Genomic DNA, 18,694 nt, shown 5'->3' on the forward strand with positions numbered 1-18,694 from the left:
CATAGTTTTGCACAGAATCAACACAAATGGCAGTAGACACATGAAACACAAGTAAAACTATAAAAGAAGAGTCTATATACTGCGTAATATTGCAAAAGTTCACAGAATAATAATCTCTAGCTATTTAAATTTTTACTTTTAAAATGCTATTTTCAAATTTGCAATTCCTGTGTAAACTCAGGATAGCTATATTTGGAAGAGTGATAGAGGCTGAATCTTATTGGTCCATGCAAGGTATGATGCAATAAATGGCATCACACATAGCAGATATGTAATATAATGTTATTTCTGTAATGCAATAATATAATGTTATTTCTGTAATGTAATGTTATTTGCAATTGTCTTCTAAAACGGGCTGTTTCACTGAAGTAAAAAAAAATGCAGGGTAGTTGCTTAAAGAATAAAAAATATAACTATACAATTTTGCATTGATATATAGGGATTATTAATACTTATTCAACACATTTTAGAAAATTGTGCGGCACCAGAAGCTCTGTATACTCCCTATATCAAGAATTGTAAGCCAGGAATGTATTAGATTGCAAAAAAAAGAAGTACTGAAGAATATGTATCAAGACTATGAATAGCTCTTGTTTAGAATAATTAGTTCCTCCAATGCTAGCATGTAATCTTTATTGTCTTCAACTACTCCAGACTCATAAGGTTAATGCATAGAAGGGATGTGTATTCTTCCAGGACGAATTAGGCAATTTCAACAAAATTGCCTAATTTGTCTTGGATCGGGGAGCCTGAAATCCGAAAGAATTTTTCCCAAAATTTCAGGAAAAATTTGTTTCGGGTTTAGTGCACACTAATGGGGAGTTAGTGCGCCCTAACCCCATTAGTGCACACTAAACCGAAATTCAGGTCTTCCCAAATTTTAAAGGCCTGAACTGTGGGAAATATGACATTTCCCGTGGCGGGCCGAAAACAAGCCTGAACCAATAGGTTCGGGCTTCGCACATCCCTAATGCACAGTGGTCTCAGTAGGGTCCTGCTCATGGTAATTTCCTCCAATTTTTTGAAGCATATCTGCAAATCTGCAGAATCAATAGGAGGCCAATATTCAGCATCACTTATCCGGCTAAGTGGTGGTTGAATATCAGGCTCCATTGAGCAGTCAGCACTTAGCCGTACATATAATTAGCTGGTTAAGTACTTATCCGGTTAAGTGGTGGGCAGGAAATAGACATTTCAGGGAGGAGCTACTTATCCTGTTAAATTATCTAAATAAATTGCAATATTTAAACTTTTCTGGTTAAATTAACTGGATAAATTAGGCCTGCTGAATAGTAGGTCTAAAGTTAGCCAGATAAAACTAGCAATTTTTACAGAGATATTCAGCAGCATAGCTGTCCTATTGAACATCTCTTGTAAGTTAGCCAGATAACTCACTGATTCACTAAGGGTGAGAAAAGCCTTAATGATTCTAGCTCTTAGGCCTAACTAAAACATGCAATAGGAAGAGGGGCATGTTTTATGGTAATAGCTTATTTATCGCAAGGTGCACTATCACAGCGCTTTGTGTAGGTATTACCACAGAGTGTGATAACTTTTCACACTTTACAGTACGTGCCACAACTGCTGTAATTACTACCTATAATGAGAGAGACAGAGGGACAGAGAGAGAGAGAGAGAACCTATCCATAATGCCCTCATAGTAGTTAGGTATTTATACCTCTATATGAGGCCCACATAGTTACTCAAGGTGAGGTTTAGGTAGGAGTGTAGGGGTTAGGGGCCCCTTTGACATTCAGAGAGACATATGAACAGAACAGTGCTCTCTTGTGAAGATTTGATGACCTTCGGAGTGAGGAAACTCACCTAAAGATGAAATTTATGCAATGTTTTCTCAACCTAGCTTGATGGACTCTCTACCTGGGTAACTCTCTCTCCAGGTAGGTTAAAAGACTAACAATGCTATGAGTGAAAATATCGCACAGCTTAACGCAAATGAAAAAGGTGTATTTATTAGCTGCATTAAAACTGTGCGATATGGCTTTGCAAGTTGCGAAGCCAGCCCACTTGGCCAGAAATTCTGCCCTAAACTCCAACCCTTTTCTAAATTAGCATTGCACCATGCGTTATGGTGCTTTTCACATGCAAAAAATGCCTTAATGCCCGTGAAAAGCCCATAACGCAGCTTGGAAAATAACCTCCTTAGATAGGTATCTTTGAATATCTACCTCTAGCTGTTTAGTTAAATAAGGAAGCAAACCTCTTTTAAACAGATGCACACATATCTACATTCCTTCTTCTTTTTAAATAATTGGTAGCTTTATGGCATAATCTAATCTTTGAAATATGAATGCCGAGAAAACTTAGTCAAGCTGTTTATGAAATAAACCTCTCTAAAAAGAAAAACAATGAACTATAAATCCACTGAATTGAGACTGCATTTCTTTTTTTTCCACTTACTGATTCTTTTGATCTTTGCCTGATGCTATTGCCTGAGAAAGGAAGCAGGTATTAGGATAGTTCAATTGCTTTCATAATCTGCTAACTGAGCAAATACAAATACTATAGGTTATTCAGTGTAAGAAAGCGAGAATTAGCTACTTAAAAGGGTTTCAGATTTTTACTTCTGATGATTTATCTTTTAAGCTCTGATATTTCTAATTCATCCTTAGGAAATGTACTACTGCCTCTTCTCCTCAACCCCTTCCCCTGACAGTGGTGCGTGCACTGGCTGGCCCAAATGAGACCTTACAGGCTGCCTGGCCTTTCCCCCGCAGCATACCTACAAACCAGCTGAGACTTTTGAGACTCCACTATCCATGCCAGGGAATGGCTACAATGGGGCCTTTACCTCTTCTTTGAATGCAGAGCGAAGAAGGTGAGAGAAACCTGTCAAGGTTAAATTTCTCCCTCCTCCTCCCCCCACTATCTTTCCAGGTATTGAGGTGGTGAGAGAGACTCAGCAGGCCTCAATGGATTCCCATCCTCCTTGCAGGGAGGAGGGGGGAGGCCACCCACAAGCCACTGTGCTCCCCTCTTCCTCTTAGCAAGTAGAAGAAAGATAAAGTGGGAGAACAGAGGAGAACCAATCACCCCTAAACTCTTCCTGCAAAGAGAAGGCAAGAGAGACCTGACAGCTAATGACAGGCTCCTGCCTCCTCACTGAAGAGAGGAGAAGGAAGATGAGAGAAGCCTTTAGCTGGCGACAGAAAAGCATGAGAAGAATGTGATGAATGTTTTCATCCAACAGTATCACAGTTTTGTGAACAGCAAGGGGGATATTTAATTTCCTGAAAACTTAACATTTAAATATATGAATAGAATGGAATCTGATTAATGTATGAAAAATCCATGCATGAGGAAGGAAACCAACTTTTCATATATTAAGCAGGACTCTCCATGCCTTAGTGAACACAGAGATAATACATTAGGCACGAAGATTGGTTTTTTTTTTGTTTCGCAAGTAAACTCTTTTTTCACACTTTAGTACTTTGGCACCTACATAAGGTACGAAACAAAACAATAATAACTTCCATCCTTTAGATGCATGTACCAGAAATGTGCTGCCAGGCCATCTACCTCACATAGGTATTTATGAGTTACCAAATATTGAAAAGATCCTGGTGATCCTGTTTGACCAAAATGCACTGTATAGAACAAATAATATATTATTATTATTATTATTATTATTATTATTATTATTATTATTATTAAGGAGCATACTGCCATTAAGCTTCCATCTCTAAAGCAACTGCAAGTACTTTATAATAGTTGTATCTTCCAGTAGTTTCTGCAGATGTTTTCTTAAGAGCAGAATAATTTGAAAGCCAGCCTTCAAAACTCGTGTAGAGACTCAGCGGGCTTTTGTCAGGGTTTTTCATTTTCTTAGAGATTTAATTCCGAGGGTGACATTTGAATACAAATAGCAAAATCATCACATGGGATTACAGAAAGATCAGTTACCAGAGCTCCTGAAATGATAAATACTGATCTTACTATAAGTTTCCTAGTATAATTCTATTTTATACACACCTTCTGCCTCTTCTAGCCTTGTACGAGTGTTCACGGAAGAGAAACCAGCTAGATTAAAATGGTTTATTCCCTTCCCCTTTAGGTTCATGTTAATGTTTCTGACTTAAAAACCACAGTAGCATTCCCAACATTTAGCATTGCTCAGCTTATTTTATTTTCAATCCATGGAGGATTTTAACTAATATGTCTGACGACTAGCAACTACATTTGACCTTGAAAAGCCCTCCTTAATCCACCTGAGAAAGTAATTAGTAGCACAGCAGTTATGCAAAATTTATTTTCATGCTTGGCCCCATTTCATGTAAAGCATTTTCATACCTCTTCAGGGCAACCACTGTCTACCCAGTCTTGCCTGTGGCGATCAAATCCGCTGGAACATCTTTAGAAAAGGCAAAGAATAAAAATTACATCAGATGCAAAGTTTACAAGCGAAAAAAGAGAAACATTCAGGACCATGGGGCTGGGTAAAAGAAGGCAAGGATGAAAGAGATTGCAATCATGTTATTGGCAAAGTCTTGAAATGGTGCATCTTTTGTCCAAGGCATTCATTTCTTGCAAGGTCAGGAAGAAAAAAAAAATCCAATCACAGACTGGGCAGTCAAAAATCTATGCGCAAAAAGCACCATGGAATTTTTCCATAATCCTTACATTTAGCCCTCTTAAGTAAGAATCCCACAGGGCATTTATTTAATTCACAAGAAATTTTAAATAACATCTCCATTTAGTGAACATAAAAATAATGTATCTGGGAATATACTATTACCATATTGTATTATTATATATTTTCTAAAAGTGTCTAAGTTGACTATATTTTTCAGATGAAACAGTTTCATATTGCCATGTCAGTCACATTTCATTCTACCAAGCATGTATCTCTAGGAAGGAACTGTCCATCCACTTGTTAGGATGAATTTTAAGACTAAAGGTAGTAAAACACCTATTGATATTTTTATTACAGGCAGAAATATATTCCATAATTGCAAATGATTATCAAATATTATTTGAAATGAAAGCTCACATTTGATATTCAATTATCCTGGGCAGTTATGACATAACCCAGAACTGGAAGGGGGTGAGGTGTCCCCAGCCAAAACACAAACACAAACACAAACACACACACACACACACACACACACACACACACACACACACACACACCTTATCTGATGGAATAAATACATGGCTGCAGCTTTATTAATACATGGCTACAGCTTTATTAATATTTTAACTAACAATTTACCTACCCGTGACCTCCTAATCTACATAATCACATCCCAACCATGCCTCTCCTCTTGTCCTGCTTTAGGGGTGGTAACAGAGGAAGGAGGATGATTTGGGGACATTAGATAATTACTTCTGAATTGGAGGACTGACACAAGCAAGGAAGTTCCTGGTCCTTCTTGGAGGAAATACTATCTGGGCATTACTGGATCTCCTCCCACAAGCAGTCAAGACTAGCCAGCTCTTCGAATTATGTTGTGAGACCAACTTGTGCCATACTGGGACCATGTGGACCTAAATGGAAACCAACATGCCTGAGGAATCTTAGTGCAGGTATTTCTGGCTCTTCCTCTTACTAATCCACTCCAGGCTCAGGAATTCCCTCCACAATGGTGTAACAGTTTAACATAAGAAATGATATTGATATTAAACAATACAATGAACTGCAAATATACTGTATATATACACACACACACACACACATACATCTATATATCAATATTTATATCTACAAAATAAGAGGGGTTGATACTGTTGAGTTGACAACAGTATCAACAATATCTAGCTATGGCATTACAATATACCCTACATGAAAAGAAAATTGTGAGGGTGAGTGACATTCAGCTGTGGTGGCACTGGTAAGGCAAGAAGGAAGGGGCCAACACACAGGCTCCATGCTGCCCAGCTCAACCTCTCTCCTCCTTCTCAGGCTTTGAATTAGGCAATGGGCCACTCTGAGGCCTGATATGGGCAAGTTTGCTGGACAGGGAAAAAATGAAGAAGGAAGGGGGGGGGGGCAGGGAAGAGCGGAGGGAGAAGTAAGGAGTGCAGCGTTTACTCTATAGTGAAAGGAGGGGGCCTGGTGGCATCACGATGCCACGCAGTTGGCAAGGTCAGTAGGAGAGATGTCCCTAGCTTTGCATGGCTTAGCTACCTGCTCCCACACCCTGGGGCCTGAAGGTGGTGATGGAGTGCCACCACAGGAACAGCCAGTGTTATAAAAGCAGTGCGTCCATGTGCGTGCGCCGGCAAACGTGCACACATGTGTGCATGCGTGCAGGTCTTACATTTTACTTTATTTATTTTATTTATTTATTGTTTTTGTTATACCGAGTTTCATGACAGGCATCACATCAACCCGGTTTACAATTAACAAAGTGTGAAAGGCATAACGTAGCGTAATAACAATATTCTCAATAAAACCTTGAACTTTAAATACAGGGAATCAGAAAAGGATGTGAGAAAGTTACAAAAAACAGGGAAAATTAACTTGGAACTGGAAGAGGGGAGATAAAGGAACAGAGCAATATTTACATTTCAGCCAATTAATGTAGAAGAGTAACAAGATGAGTAAATAAGACTATGCGAATAAATGTGGTGGTATATCACAGTGAGATGGAACCTATGTATCTAGAAGGCTAAGTATGACGGAGAATATGAATAAATATAACACAGAATTTAGATCCAGTTGTGCTGTTGCGTGAAGGTTTTATTCAGGGTTTGGAAATGCTTTTTTGAAAAGCCAAGTTTTTAGTCTTTTCCTAAATGTTAGAGAGCATGGCTCCTGTCTTAAGTCTGGTGGGATAGAGTTCCAGAGAGCTGGACCTGCTGAAGAGAAGGCTCTGAGACTCAAGGATTTATGTTGGAAGGTTTTGGCCTTTGGAATTTGGAGAGACTCTTTGTAGTATTCCCTGATGGGTCTGACGGAAGTGTATTTTTTAAGTGGTATTTGTAGGTCGATTTGCGTGTGTTGGTTGATAGTTTTGTAAATGATGTTGATGGTTTTGTACATGATTCTATAATGGATTGGTAGCCAATGGAGGTTTTTGAGGATAGGGGAGATGTGGTCGATTTTCCTGGAATTTGTAAGGACTCTGGCTGCAGAGTTCTGAACCATTTGTAGAGGTTTGGTATAAGAGGCTGGGAGGCCTAGTAGTAACGAGTTGCAATAATCTAGTTTGGAAAAGATTATAGCTTGCAAGATTGTTCTAAAGTCCTGAGCGTGGAAGAGAGGTTTAATTCTTTTCAGAATATGCAATTTGTAGAAGCAATCCTTTGTGGTTTGATTAATGAATGGTTTGAGGTTGAGACGATTGTCTAGTATGGCTCCTAGATCTCTTACTTCACAATGATTTGAAATATAAAGGTTCCATGTAGGCCTTTAAAACATTTTCCCCGCACTTTTTTCTACCCTTCAGCAACCCCCATTAAGAGCCTTCTGCAAATATTGATAGAACCCCAAAGCCACTTAAGAGGATGCTAGCACTTTATTACAAGTTTTAAAAATCTCTAGTATATCGTACAAAGAAGGGTTTTATGCGTATAAATCAGCTTTTGAAAATTGTTCAGGATTGTGCGCATAAAAGTTTATACAGAAGGAATTCCACACATAATTTTATGTGCACTGCTAAAAGGCATTCCACAGGGGGAACCATTTACATATATATTTTCAATTTTCAAAAGTGCATATGTAAATATGCACAAATGACAAAAATGTACTTTCACTGCAGTGAGTTGAACTGAGAGGATATTCATTAAGTCAATAATATATTCTTCTCTAACTCTCAAAACTGGAATGAAGATTACATAGTGACCATTATAATAGGCACATTTCTGTCTCATGTCTAAGATAGGCCATCATTAAATCCCAGATTTTAATGCTTATCTTCTTTGAAAACATTTTTTGTTTGCAATTAAAATACTCTATATTTAATAATTATAAAATTTCAAATAAAAGTTCATAAATACCAGTTTTGTTTATTGAAACATTTTTTACGTGGTTCACTTATCTTATATTACTCCTGGGGGAATTCTGTGCAAAACAATTTAAAATTCTGCTCACAAAAACTTAAAATTCTGCAAAATTCTGCAAACTTTATATTGGTCAAAATACAATTTATATGACAATCTTTAATTACATTTTAAATTAATACAGAAAAAAGTTATTACTTAGAGATACAGAATTTTAAATATTTTGAGCAGAATTTCCCTAGAAATTCACTGTAAGAGTGTCCCTTCCTCTTGCTCTCCCTACTCCCCTGGCTACTTTGTCCTCTCAGGCCCCAACTCCTCCACCTGCCAGTATCTCTCCCTCTCCACCTCTAAGCTCAAACCCTTCCACTCTATCTCCAGTCCCAGAGTTTGACCCCGTTCTCAGTACTGCCCCTCACACAGGCTCCCTCTGTCCCTCCCTCTCTCACATACATGCTCCCTCTCTCTAATACACATACACACACCCTCATACAGGCTCCCTCACTCTTTCGCACACCCACATCCCCTCATCAGGGTTCCTCTCTCTTGCATACACACCCACACAAGCTCTCTCTCACATCCTCTTGCTCTCTTACCCCTACTCGCTCTCTCTCTCACACACTCTGGCCCCACTCTCTCCCCTTCCCCTCTCTCACATCCCTCCCCCTGCCCCTCCCCTCTGTCACACCCCCTCCCCTCCCCCCCTCTCACATCCCATCCCCTCTCTCACACCCCTTTCCCTCTCCTCTCACACACACACACACCCATTCTTTCTCACAGGGGCCTTCATCTTTGCCTCAAGCAGAGCATGTTCCGTGGCCTAAGGGGGCCTTCATCTTTGCTGCCAAATGGCGCACACCCATTCATAGCACATGGGGGCCTTCATCTTTGCCGTGACTGGAGCACATCCCGTGGCACCTTCATCTTCACCGCGAATAGCGTGCTGGGGCCTTCATCTTCGTGCAGGGAATTCTGCGCAAATTCTGTGCTCCACAGTAGTGCAGAATTTCCCCAGGACTATTATATATATAGTATATATCCCATTGGCCTAAAAATGACTGACTGGAATTGTATATCAATCTAACTGCTGCTGTACTGTGGAGATCACAGGTGGTTGTTCATAGCCTCTTTTTAACATGCATTAACTGGATAAGTGGTGCCGCCCCAGTCAGCTCCACTGTCTGCCCACTAGATATCCAGCTAACTACTTAGCCAGATAAGTGGCTTAAGTAGTTAGCTAAGTGGCACCTGCTGAATGAAGTCAAATATTCAATGACCACCACTTAGCTACATAAGTCGCTACTTATCTGGCTAAGTAGCACTGAATATCGGCCTCTCTGTGTTTATCCCATAATATTCTTGAATTCAGATTTTGTCTTTATCTTTACCACCACTAAGAGGAGGCTGCTCCATGTATCTATTACTCTCTCTGTAAAGAAAGATTGCCTTAGATTACTCCTGAGTCTACTCCCTTTCACTCTTCTCCCATTACCCCTCATTCTAGAGCCTCCTTCTCTGCATGGAAACCTTGAAGGTATTTAAATGTCTCTATCATATATCCCCTATCATGCCTTTCCTCTAGGGTATACCTGTTTATATTTTTAAGTCTGCTCCCATATACTTCAGAATGAAGACCACTGACCATTTTAGTAGCCACCCTCTGGACCAACTCCGACCAGTTTATATCCTTTTGAAGATACGGTGCCCAGAATTGTAAACAGTATTCCAAATGAGGTCTCACAAGCCACTTATATAGGGACAATATCACCTTCTTTTTTTCTTCTGACCATTTCTCTCCCTATGTACCCAAGCATTTTTCTGGCTTTTGCCATCATCTTATCTATCTGTTTGGCCACCTTAAGATTTTCAGATTAGATCACCCCCGGATCCCACCCTTCTTTCTGGCTTAGAAGACTTTCACACCCTATACTGTACTTATTCATTGGGTTTTGTTTTTTTTAAATCTAAATGCATAACTCTACATTTCTTAGCATTATATCTTAGGTATCAGACCCTAGACAGTCCTAAAGCTTAGCTAGATCTCTCCTCATGTTTTCAAACCATCCTGGCTGTCAACCATATTGCAGTTTTGATGATATCATTGGCAAAAAGTCAAAACTTTCCCACATATCCTTCCATAATATCTCTCATAAAAATGTTAAAAAGAACTGGTCTAAGGACAGATCCCTGTGGCACAACACTAGTAAGGTCCCTGTCCTCAGAATGGACTCAGTAGAGATATGCATTCATTTCAAACCAAATCACAAAATGCAAAAATGAGGCTCTTCTTGGTTTGTTAGAAATGGAACAAACTGAAAATAGCCCACCTTATTCATGCTTTCTACATTGTTTGGTTTATAAAAGTTGATTGTATTTTATTTTCTGTTGTAAACTGCTTAGCACAGTTTGACTGTTATAGACGGTATAAAAAAATTTGTAAGTAAATAAAATAAATAAATGATGAAAATACCCCCAAATTTAGGGGTATTATTGCATTTATATATTTTTAAAAAATGGCATCCGGTGCAACTATGCTTCAGCCTGTTCCCATTGCTGAAGCTTAGGCCAAGGCTCAATGCTGGGGCTGGCCCAAGGCCTGGTCCTATCACTGAGGGCCAGTCCAATGTTGGGGCCTAGACTGAGGCAGGATCCAATAGATGAAGCCCAAGCCTAGGGCTAGGCCCAACACTGGAGCCCAGCTCGAGACTGGGTCCTGTTATTGAGACCAAGGCCTAGGACTAGGCCTTTGCCCTGAGGCCCAAGACCAGGCCTTCTGTTATCTTTCTTCTTTTGTCAATGAAAAATGACAATGTCCCCCAAATGCATGCACTACAGTGATGCCACTGTGGCGCATTCCTCCCAAGCATTCTGTACTATTTTGATGTACGGCCGATGAAATATATGGTTTTACATCAAAATGGTGCCATCCCCTTGGGAGGAAGGTGCCATTTTTTTTCAACAGAAGAAGAAAGAATGTGGCAGACAACATGGTCATGGACCTCAGCAATGGAACCCAGCATTGGGCAGGGCCCTAGAATCATGCCTGAGCCTAGTCCTGGGTCTCAGTTTTTGGGACTCATCCTCGAGCCTAGGCATAGGCTAAGGTCTCAGCAATGGGACCTGGCCTCAGGCTGGGACCAATCATTGGGTCTGGGCCTAGTCCTTGGCCTTGGTGATGGCATCCAGAATTGAGGCAGACTTTGGCATTGGGTCTGGGCCTAGGCCTGGTATTTAGAGATGGGATCTAACATCGGGCCAGGCAGTGGTGTCAGGTTTAGGTCTAGGCCTGAGCCTCAGCAATAAGACCCAGTCTAGGGCCAGGCCTTAATATCATGCCTAGTCCTAGGTTAGGAATCAGTGACAAGATCTGGCCTTGGGCCTGGCCCCGGTGTCGGGCCTAGTTCCAGGACTGAACCTCAGCAGTTTGGACTGCTGGTAGACTTTTAAGACAATGGAGGCTACATGCGAAGGGGACCACCATCATTCATTTCTCCTGTTTTCTGACCAAGCATTATTTCTGACCAAGTTTTTTCGAGAGAAAATATTGCAGGGAAGCCCCCATGGTATGTTTTCATGGGAGGGCAAAATTACTACGGGAATAACACCTCTGCAATATTTGTCCCCTCCTGTGATAAAATATTGTGACAAACTAAATGACCCCCTGAGTCTGCATATAAGGCCAGTGCAAAGTCCATGTACCAGTTGTACTCACAGACAGTTTTCATAGATAAACTATATGCAAAATTTCCCTTTGAAAACTTGTACAAGCTTCATGGTGACTAAGTATTGCAGTCTTTTCACCTGAACAGGCTATTTTGAAAATTGCTCCAATTTGAAATCACGCTGCTGGATACCAAAACAATTTTAAATTCTATCTCTACAAAATTGGATTTAATAAAGTAATAAGGAGCTGGGAAAATATCTTTTGGAAAAATTAAATGAAAAAGTTGAAATATTATTTGAACTCTGCTATAATATGTTGATTTTTCTTCACAATTTGAACATATATTAATACATAAATAAATGCTTTAGAAAGAGATGACATGGTCTTAAAATGGCTGAATATGAAAATATTGACTATGGAAATAAACTGACACTATTATAAATGTTGAAAGTGAGTATTTTTGTAAAGAGTTACTGGGAAGGTTCATACGTGGCAGGCAGCAGTCTGTATCTCACAGCAAATTGCTTTCTTCACATCTCAACAGAACAATAGATAAATATGCTATTTTATAACCTTTAGGGTAGATTTTCTTGCATCTACCTGATGGCAAATTTGCAATTCAGTGGGTTGGACAAATGAAAAAGTATCCCACACTGATAAATCATTTGCAGTTCTGCAATTTTCTCTTGACAAATTGCTTAACCATCATAGTGACCCAGCATGATTTTTTTGGAATTAAAAATTATGTTCTGCTCTATGAGATTCTTTAGATATGTACTGAAAGCAAGCACAGCAAACACTTCTGCAGTCACCTTACTAAATGTGTATAACACAACAGGATTAGAGGAAAGTGTTTTTTTTGTTTTTTATTAATCAGAGTTAAGGCCAGTTTGATTTTAGTTCTCAAGAAATTATTTGGGGGGTGTTACTGCAATACAAATCTTAAAAGAAGTTGTCATTGTCACTGCTGTGGAATCAGTTTTATAACTTTAGAAGCTAACAACCATCTTAATCATTTACTCTACACAAAATACTTATCTGGATTTCAGTGAGAGCAATAATGTTCCCATTCTGAGGACCTTGCTGTGTTGCGAGGCATGGGAGAGCCGCACATTCCTGCGGGTGAGCCCTGATTTGCAAGCTCCTCCAGGGCAGCGAGATCTCCTTGCAAGTGCCTCCGCAGTGTACATCGATGATGCATTGTGTTCGACCGTGGCAGAGGAGGCGCTCGCTTTTTATGCACCATCAATACATGACTCATCTCTCTTGTTGGAGACCAGCAGCGTGTGAATTGACAACATTCCTTCTCCCCTTAATGCAGCTGGTCTGTCAGACATGGAGTCAGTAGTGACAGCCTTACTGGGTCTACCTCGGGAAGTCCAGGCTACTGCAAGGAGTGAGTCCATCAATATACCTTCCTGGCTGGAGGTGGTGACACTGGAAGCCATTTGGGATCTAGTTGCTGGATTCAGGAAATGTCTTAATTTGCTCAATGATAAGATGGATCATTTTCCCTCAAATTGCCATCAAAAGTCTTCTAAGTTGCAAGAGCAAATAATTTAAACTAATTTAAAAATTGCCAAAGTTGAGAATACTGTTAAAGCTCTTCAGGAATCTAATGTTTCAATGTAAAAGAACATAATGCTCTTTCTAGATGTATTAAATATTTGGAAAACAATATAAGACATTTCAATTTATGCTTTTTGAACTTCCCAAAGATTTAGGGGAAATTCCACATGTGACCTTAAAGAGGTATTGTTAGCATGTTCTAGGTTTTACATCTGAACTAATGCCAGATGTCTATAGTTTTTTTTTTTCCTAAGAAGCTCTTTGGTTTTCCCCAAAATATCAAAGTTCAACTACCTAATTTGACAAATGTTCTTGAAAATTCTACATCGGAAGTTTCTGATCATTGTACCTTTCCTTTATTTCTTCAGCTGACCTGAGTAATGTAATGCATAATTACTTCAGAAAAGTTTCCTCTCAGTTTTATGGTCAATTTGTTAGAATTTTTCCAGATCTTGCACAAGTTACTCAGTTTAGAAGGAAAGGTTTCTCAGCTCTTAGGCAGGAAACTGTATCTTTGGGTTTTTCTTTTATACTATGTTACCTTGTAAGTGCATTGTCAAACACAGTAATGAATGCTTTATTTTTTTCTGCCTGAACAATGGAAAGTTTTTTTGGGGGCCCAAAGGCCTGTAACCTCTTCTCCAGCATCCTCCAATGTGATTGTATTTTATTATATTGCTGCTTGTGATAACTATGCTAAAGCTGTTTTTCTGGTCATTATTACTTATCCTCATTCATTCTCCCATTATTTCTTTGCCCCCTCCCTTTCTAAAGTTTATTCTACTTGATTTTGAAGGATAGCATTTTTCTTGTTTCTTCTTGTTTTTCTTTTTCAAGATTCATTTGTTTTTCATCAATGCTTGAATCCATATATTTCTATGACAAAGGATTTTCTTTGTTCTTGTATAATTGAATAATTTATAAATAAAAATAATAATAAAAAACAGAAACCATTTTCATGTATCAGATGTAATAGCCAAGGAACAGAGCAGTGTGACAGTATGGAACTGCAAAGAGAAACACAATAGGCATGTATATTAGATTCAAATGAAATTGAAAAATGAAACAAACAGGGGCCAATTCAATTTTTTATGGGGACATTGAAATGAATTAAGAGGGTGCTCCAAATTAAATGAATCCTATTTGTTTCATTTGTTTGAAATAGAATAATTTCTATAAGCCATTATAGTTGATGGACTCAAAGAAATCATAGGAAAGCAAAGGGGGAATGTGTACAGTTAGAAACTGATAGAGTGTACAGCAAGCAATCAGTAAAGAAAGGGAGGATGGACATCTTGTCAAGGAGATGAGAGGAATGAAGTTTCACAGCAAAGCATTTGGTCGTCTGACCTATCGCTGCAGATCAGGTATATAATGCTGATCTTGAAGACTGAGGATGTCATCAAGACATTGTCTATGTGAAAGCATAGCTTTGAGCTCTCTCTCTCTCTGAGTTCTTGCTAAAGTTTTTTGCTGCAGCATATTTTATAATCTCACTTTGCCAGAAACAGCCTGTGATACAAGAGAGGATAGAAGTGAGGCAGTGTTGCATCATGATATCTGTGTCTCATAACAGATTTGTGTTGGTTCGCGTGCAGTTGCTGTTCTATTTTTCTTTTTTAATAATTGAAGCCTTAGGTATACTTGAGATTTGTCATTGTTCTTTATTTCCTTGGCAGCGAGCACAGTGTGGGCAGTGGGTACAAAACAGAGGGCATAAGTGAGCATTGAGGGCAGGGCAGAGATGCAGCATAGCAGGCTGTGTTGTGAAGCCTTTCTGTTTCAGAGAAGTAGTGCAGAGCAGACAGTGTGACACTCACTGTAGCAGTTTCTCTGTGTTCTTCATATAGCGGCTTGGTACTAGGTTGGCACAATCCCTGCGCATTAGAATACCAATGCAAAATATTAAATTATTGTTGTAATCTTCAAATCCCTAGTGACATAAAAACAATCATGGCAGGGATAAGGAAAGGCACTTACCAGCAAGAGTACCATGAACCCCTGATGGCATCTCAAGTGGCAAATTAGCACAGAAATTGGCATTAGCATCGTAAGTCAATATGAAGAGTAACAAAGCAGAAATTTGGCATTAAAACCTCCAAGGCATGCACTGATAAATGGGCCAAGCAGCACAAAGAATAAGGAGTAAGGTCTGGTGGTTATTATCACATTTAGCACATCACAAAAGATGCTGAAGAGAAAGCATTTTGATGTATGCATGTGATAAAACTTACAATAGTGCCAAAGATTTCATGCAAAACCAGAAAATCAGGACAAATAACTGGCTGAGGGCAGCTCAGTTATGTGGAAAATGGTCTCTAAATAAAGCAGCTCTCACTACTTTCCTGGAAAAGACAATTTTCATTACCAGAGCCCAAAACCTGTTCTATGGTTCTTCCTTTCCTCCAACAATTTAAGCCTGGTTCTCCTACTCTGTTTTATGTTTTATTAAACTGGGGTGGTTTGTCCAAAAAAGCCGTCATTCAGAGGAAGAACTGCTGGTAAAAGACAAAAGATGCTCAAAGAAACCATTTACTGAACTGAATGCCATGAAAGTTTAAAGTAGAAAGAGAGAACTAATAGAAAACCAATACACAAGGAAGTGCCAGCATTCAGGTACAGGATATGGAAAGTTTGGGGTTTCCCCCCTCCCAAAAAAAAGCCCTCATTCTGAAGAAGAAAATACTGGCAGAAGACAAAAGATACTCAAGCATAACCATTTAAATGTTCTGAATGTAATAAAACTTAGAGTAGTGCAAGAGAATTCATGCAAAACCAGAAAATCAAGACAAGTAACAGGCTGAGGACAGCTCAGTTATGTGGAAAATGGCCTCTAAATAAAACAGCTCTCACTACTTTCCTGGAAATCCACACCAAAGCCATTAAAGTAACTTTTGTGATGTTCTAATTGTGATAACCTTTGTAATAACCTTTACATTTGGCAACCCATTCTACAAGAAAATCTAAGTTCCACTCTGTAACTTGCAGGTCTTTGTGCCACTCAGCCATGCTTCTCTGCCAAAACCTTTCACTTTGGAGTTTCCTTTGCCACTGTGCCTTGCTGTTGTGCCTCAGAGCTTTTCACCTCTCATGATGGTTTGGAGCCTTGAAACCACTTTTCCTGCTGCTACAAGACTCTTCCATGCCTTCCTTGGAGGTTTTACTGACACCTTTTCTGCTTTGTTCCCCTTTCATGCTGCTAATGCTAATGCCGCTTTCGGTGCCAATTTGCCACTTGAGATGCCATCAAGGGTTCATGGCACTCTTGTTGGTGCCGTCTTTTGGAACTTTGTGGTGTTCTTCCCACTTTTTCTGCTTTGTTGCTCCTCTTACAGTGACTTGGTGAAATCCTGTCAATGATTGTAAGCATTTATCTCTTTACAGAGTCATAGGCTATTCATGTCACTTTTGGTGCCACTTTCCTGTCTCCCCTGTCTTTCTAGGTACCTTGGAGTTATTTCCCACTTCTTTTGATTTCTTCCAACAAGTTATAAGACAATTAGTTAAAATGCCCCTATGCTGGAGAACAATATAAGCTGAATATTACCTGTAATGCTTCCCCTATGGACTTTAATGGCAAACGAAAATATAAAAAAAAATAATAATTTTTTGATTTTTTTGATTTTGAAACTAAATAAATTTTTTTGATTTTGAAACTAAATAAATGAATTAGTGTTCCCACAAAATGAATTTTAAAATGAAACACATTTTTTTCCTGCTGTACATGCCTAAAACACATCTGTACTTTAGTTGAAAAAGGACAATCTCAAGCAGCTTGTCTACCTTGAACACTAAAATATATTTAAAGAAATGGAACAGACTGAATATGCCAATATATGTGATAGTTTGATTCGTTAATGCATTTCACACCAAAAAGAAAAGGGAAAAAGAGAAATCCTTATAAACATTCAAATGTTCTCCTCACTTTTCTGTTATACATCTACTAAGAAAAATGTATATTGTGCACAAAGTTTCACTGTGCCCAACTACTATGATAATTGCATATTTTGTATGATAATTGCATATTTTGTAAACCGTTATGATGGCTCTACCAAATAACGTTATATAAAACTCTACAAATAAATAAATAAATAAATAAAAGTAAAAAGAAATGAACATGATGTTTGCAGGAGGTCAGAAATCTCTGTATCTGGTACAGAGTTCAGGAAGCAAGTGTGCTGGATATGCATGGACTGCTTTCAGAGGAAATACTGTAAATATAACAGTAATAGAATTAAAACCAATGCTGACAAAAATCCAAAATCCTTTAGGGGAAATTATAGCACTGCATCTACAGACGGATTTAAAACGTGGCAGTCTGTCTTTGTGGGATAAGCACAGGTTATTGGATAAAACAATGAAATTGGAATGAATGAAAAACTGTTTAGGTCATTTTAGGAGACAGAACAAGAATAATATAAATCATTTCCACAATGGCAAAATGATATCTTACATTTCATAGTCTGTTTCTTTGTCATTCAAACACCTCAAAGGTATAAACAGAGGGGCATTTTCAAAGCTGTTTACACATAACAAAATCTTTGCTGACAACAGCCCCTCTAACTATGGATAAAATTACTCATTCATCAAAAAAGGGGCAAGGAAGAGGTGGAATTAAGTCAGTGAAAGCAGATCATGCATGGGCTTTCATTCTGAAAGCCCCTTTTACTTTCGGTGAGTACATTAGCACTTTTTTCAAAGCAATGCAAATCTGCATAGGTACTAAATAACTGCTGTCTCCTTGCCTCCTATGGAGTTTCCCTTTGAAAATGTGCTTATAGTCCTGTGGAAAGAACATACCTGTGAGACTGCAAGCCCTATGTTTAGTCTAAAATTTGCCCCCAAAATGCACAAAAAGCAAGCATGGTTTAGAAGAAAAATAATTCCATAACAAAAGATCCACCTGGTAGACCAAGGAGCAACTTCTATTGTAATAGCACTCCCTTTTTCTCTGTCCAGGAAAAGCAAGAGGTTGCGGTTGCAGTAGTGGCCAAAAGATGTCAGTATCTTCTAATGCAATGAGAGAGAGTTTTAACAAGCATGCACACACAAGAGTCATACTTCAGCTTTGGACTTTGTTGAGCTGCAGAGTTGTAGAGTCAGAGTGGGTCATATCAGAGACAGGAATGACAGCGATGTGAAGTGGGGAGAATAACTAATGTTGAGGTCAGACTAAAATCATATTGGATGCCTCTAGTCTCCATTGATCCACAACTTACAACATTATGGGATTTGGTGTTGAGGGATATTGAATCAATGGAACAGAAACAGCAACGTTTATTTTTTAATGAAATCAAGGAAGAGCAGTCTGCTATTGAGAAGTTGTCATCTAACAGAAAGATAATGACTAAACTCACTAATAAGGGCAGTAACATACCAATTCATCACTGTGATCAGTATGAGGTAGAGGCATACAAACAACTGGGTGATGAGTCATATTGTAAAAAGGTCTTTGATAATCCAACAGCTGAGTTAAAATGAAAAAGTAGATGATTTATT

At 38.9% G+C, this 18,694-nt stretch overlaps 1 protein-coding gene across 3 annotated transcripts in view; it reads right to left on the minus strand.

The window, feature by feature from the left end:
- Positions 1–18,694, minus strand: part of PLXDC2 (plexin domain containing 2) — a 968,372-nt gene that overhangs the window by 69,746 nt on the left and 879,932 nt on the right. For all 3 annotated transcript variants that reach the window (XM_029588733.1, XM_029588732.1, XM_029588734.1), the window contains one exon: positions 4,309–4,369. In XM_029588733.1, the coding sequence (XP_029444593.1) occupies positions 4,309–4,369 (61 nt within the window). The remainder of the gene's footprint in view (positions 1–4,308; positions 4,370–18,694) is intronic.

This window comes from Rhinatrema bivittatum, chromosome 2 (assembly GCF_901001135.1).
Source record: "Rhinatrema bivittatum chromosome 2, aRhiBiv1.1, whole genome shotgun sequence".
Classification (NCBI taxonomy): domain Eukaryota; kingdom Metazoa; phylum Chordata; class Amphibia; order Gymnophiona; family Rhinatrematidae; genus Rhinatrema; species Rhinatrema bivittatum.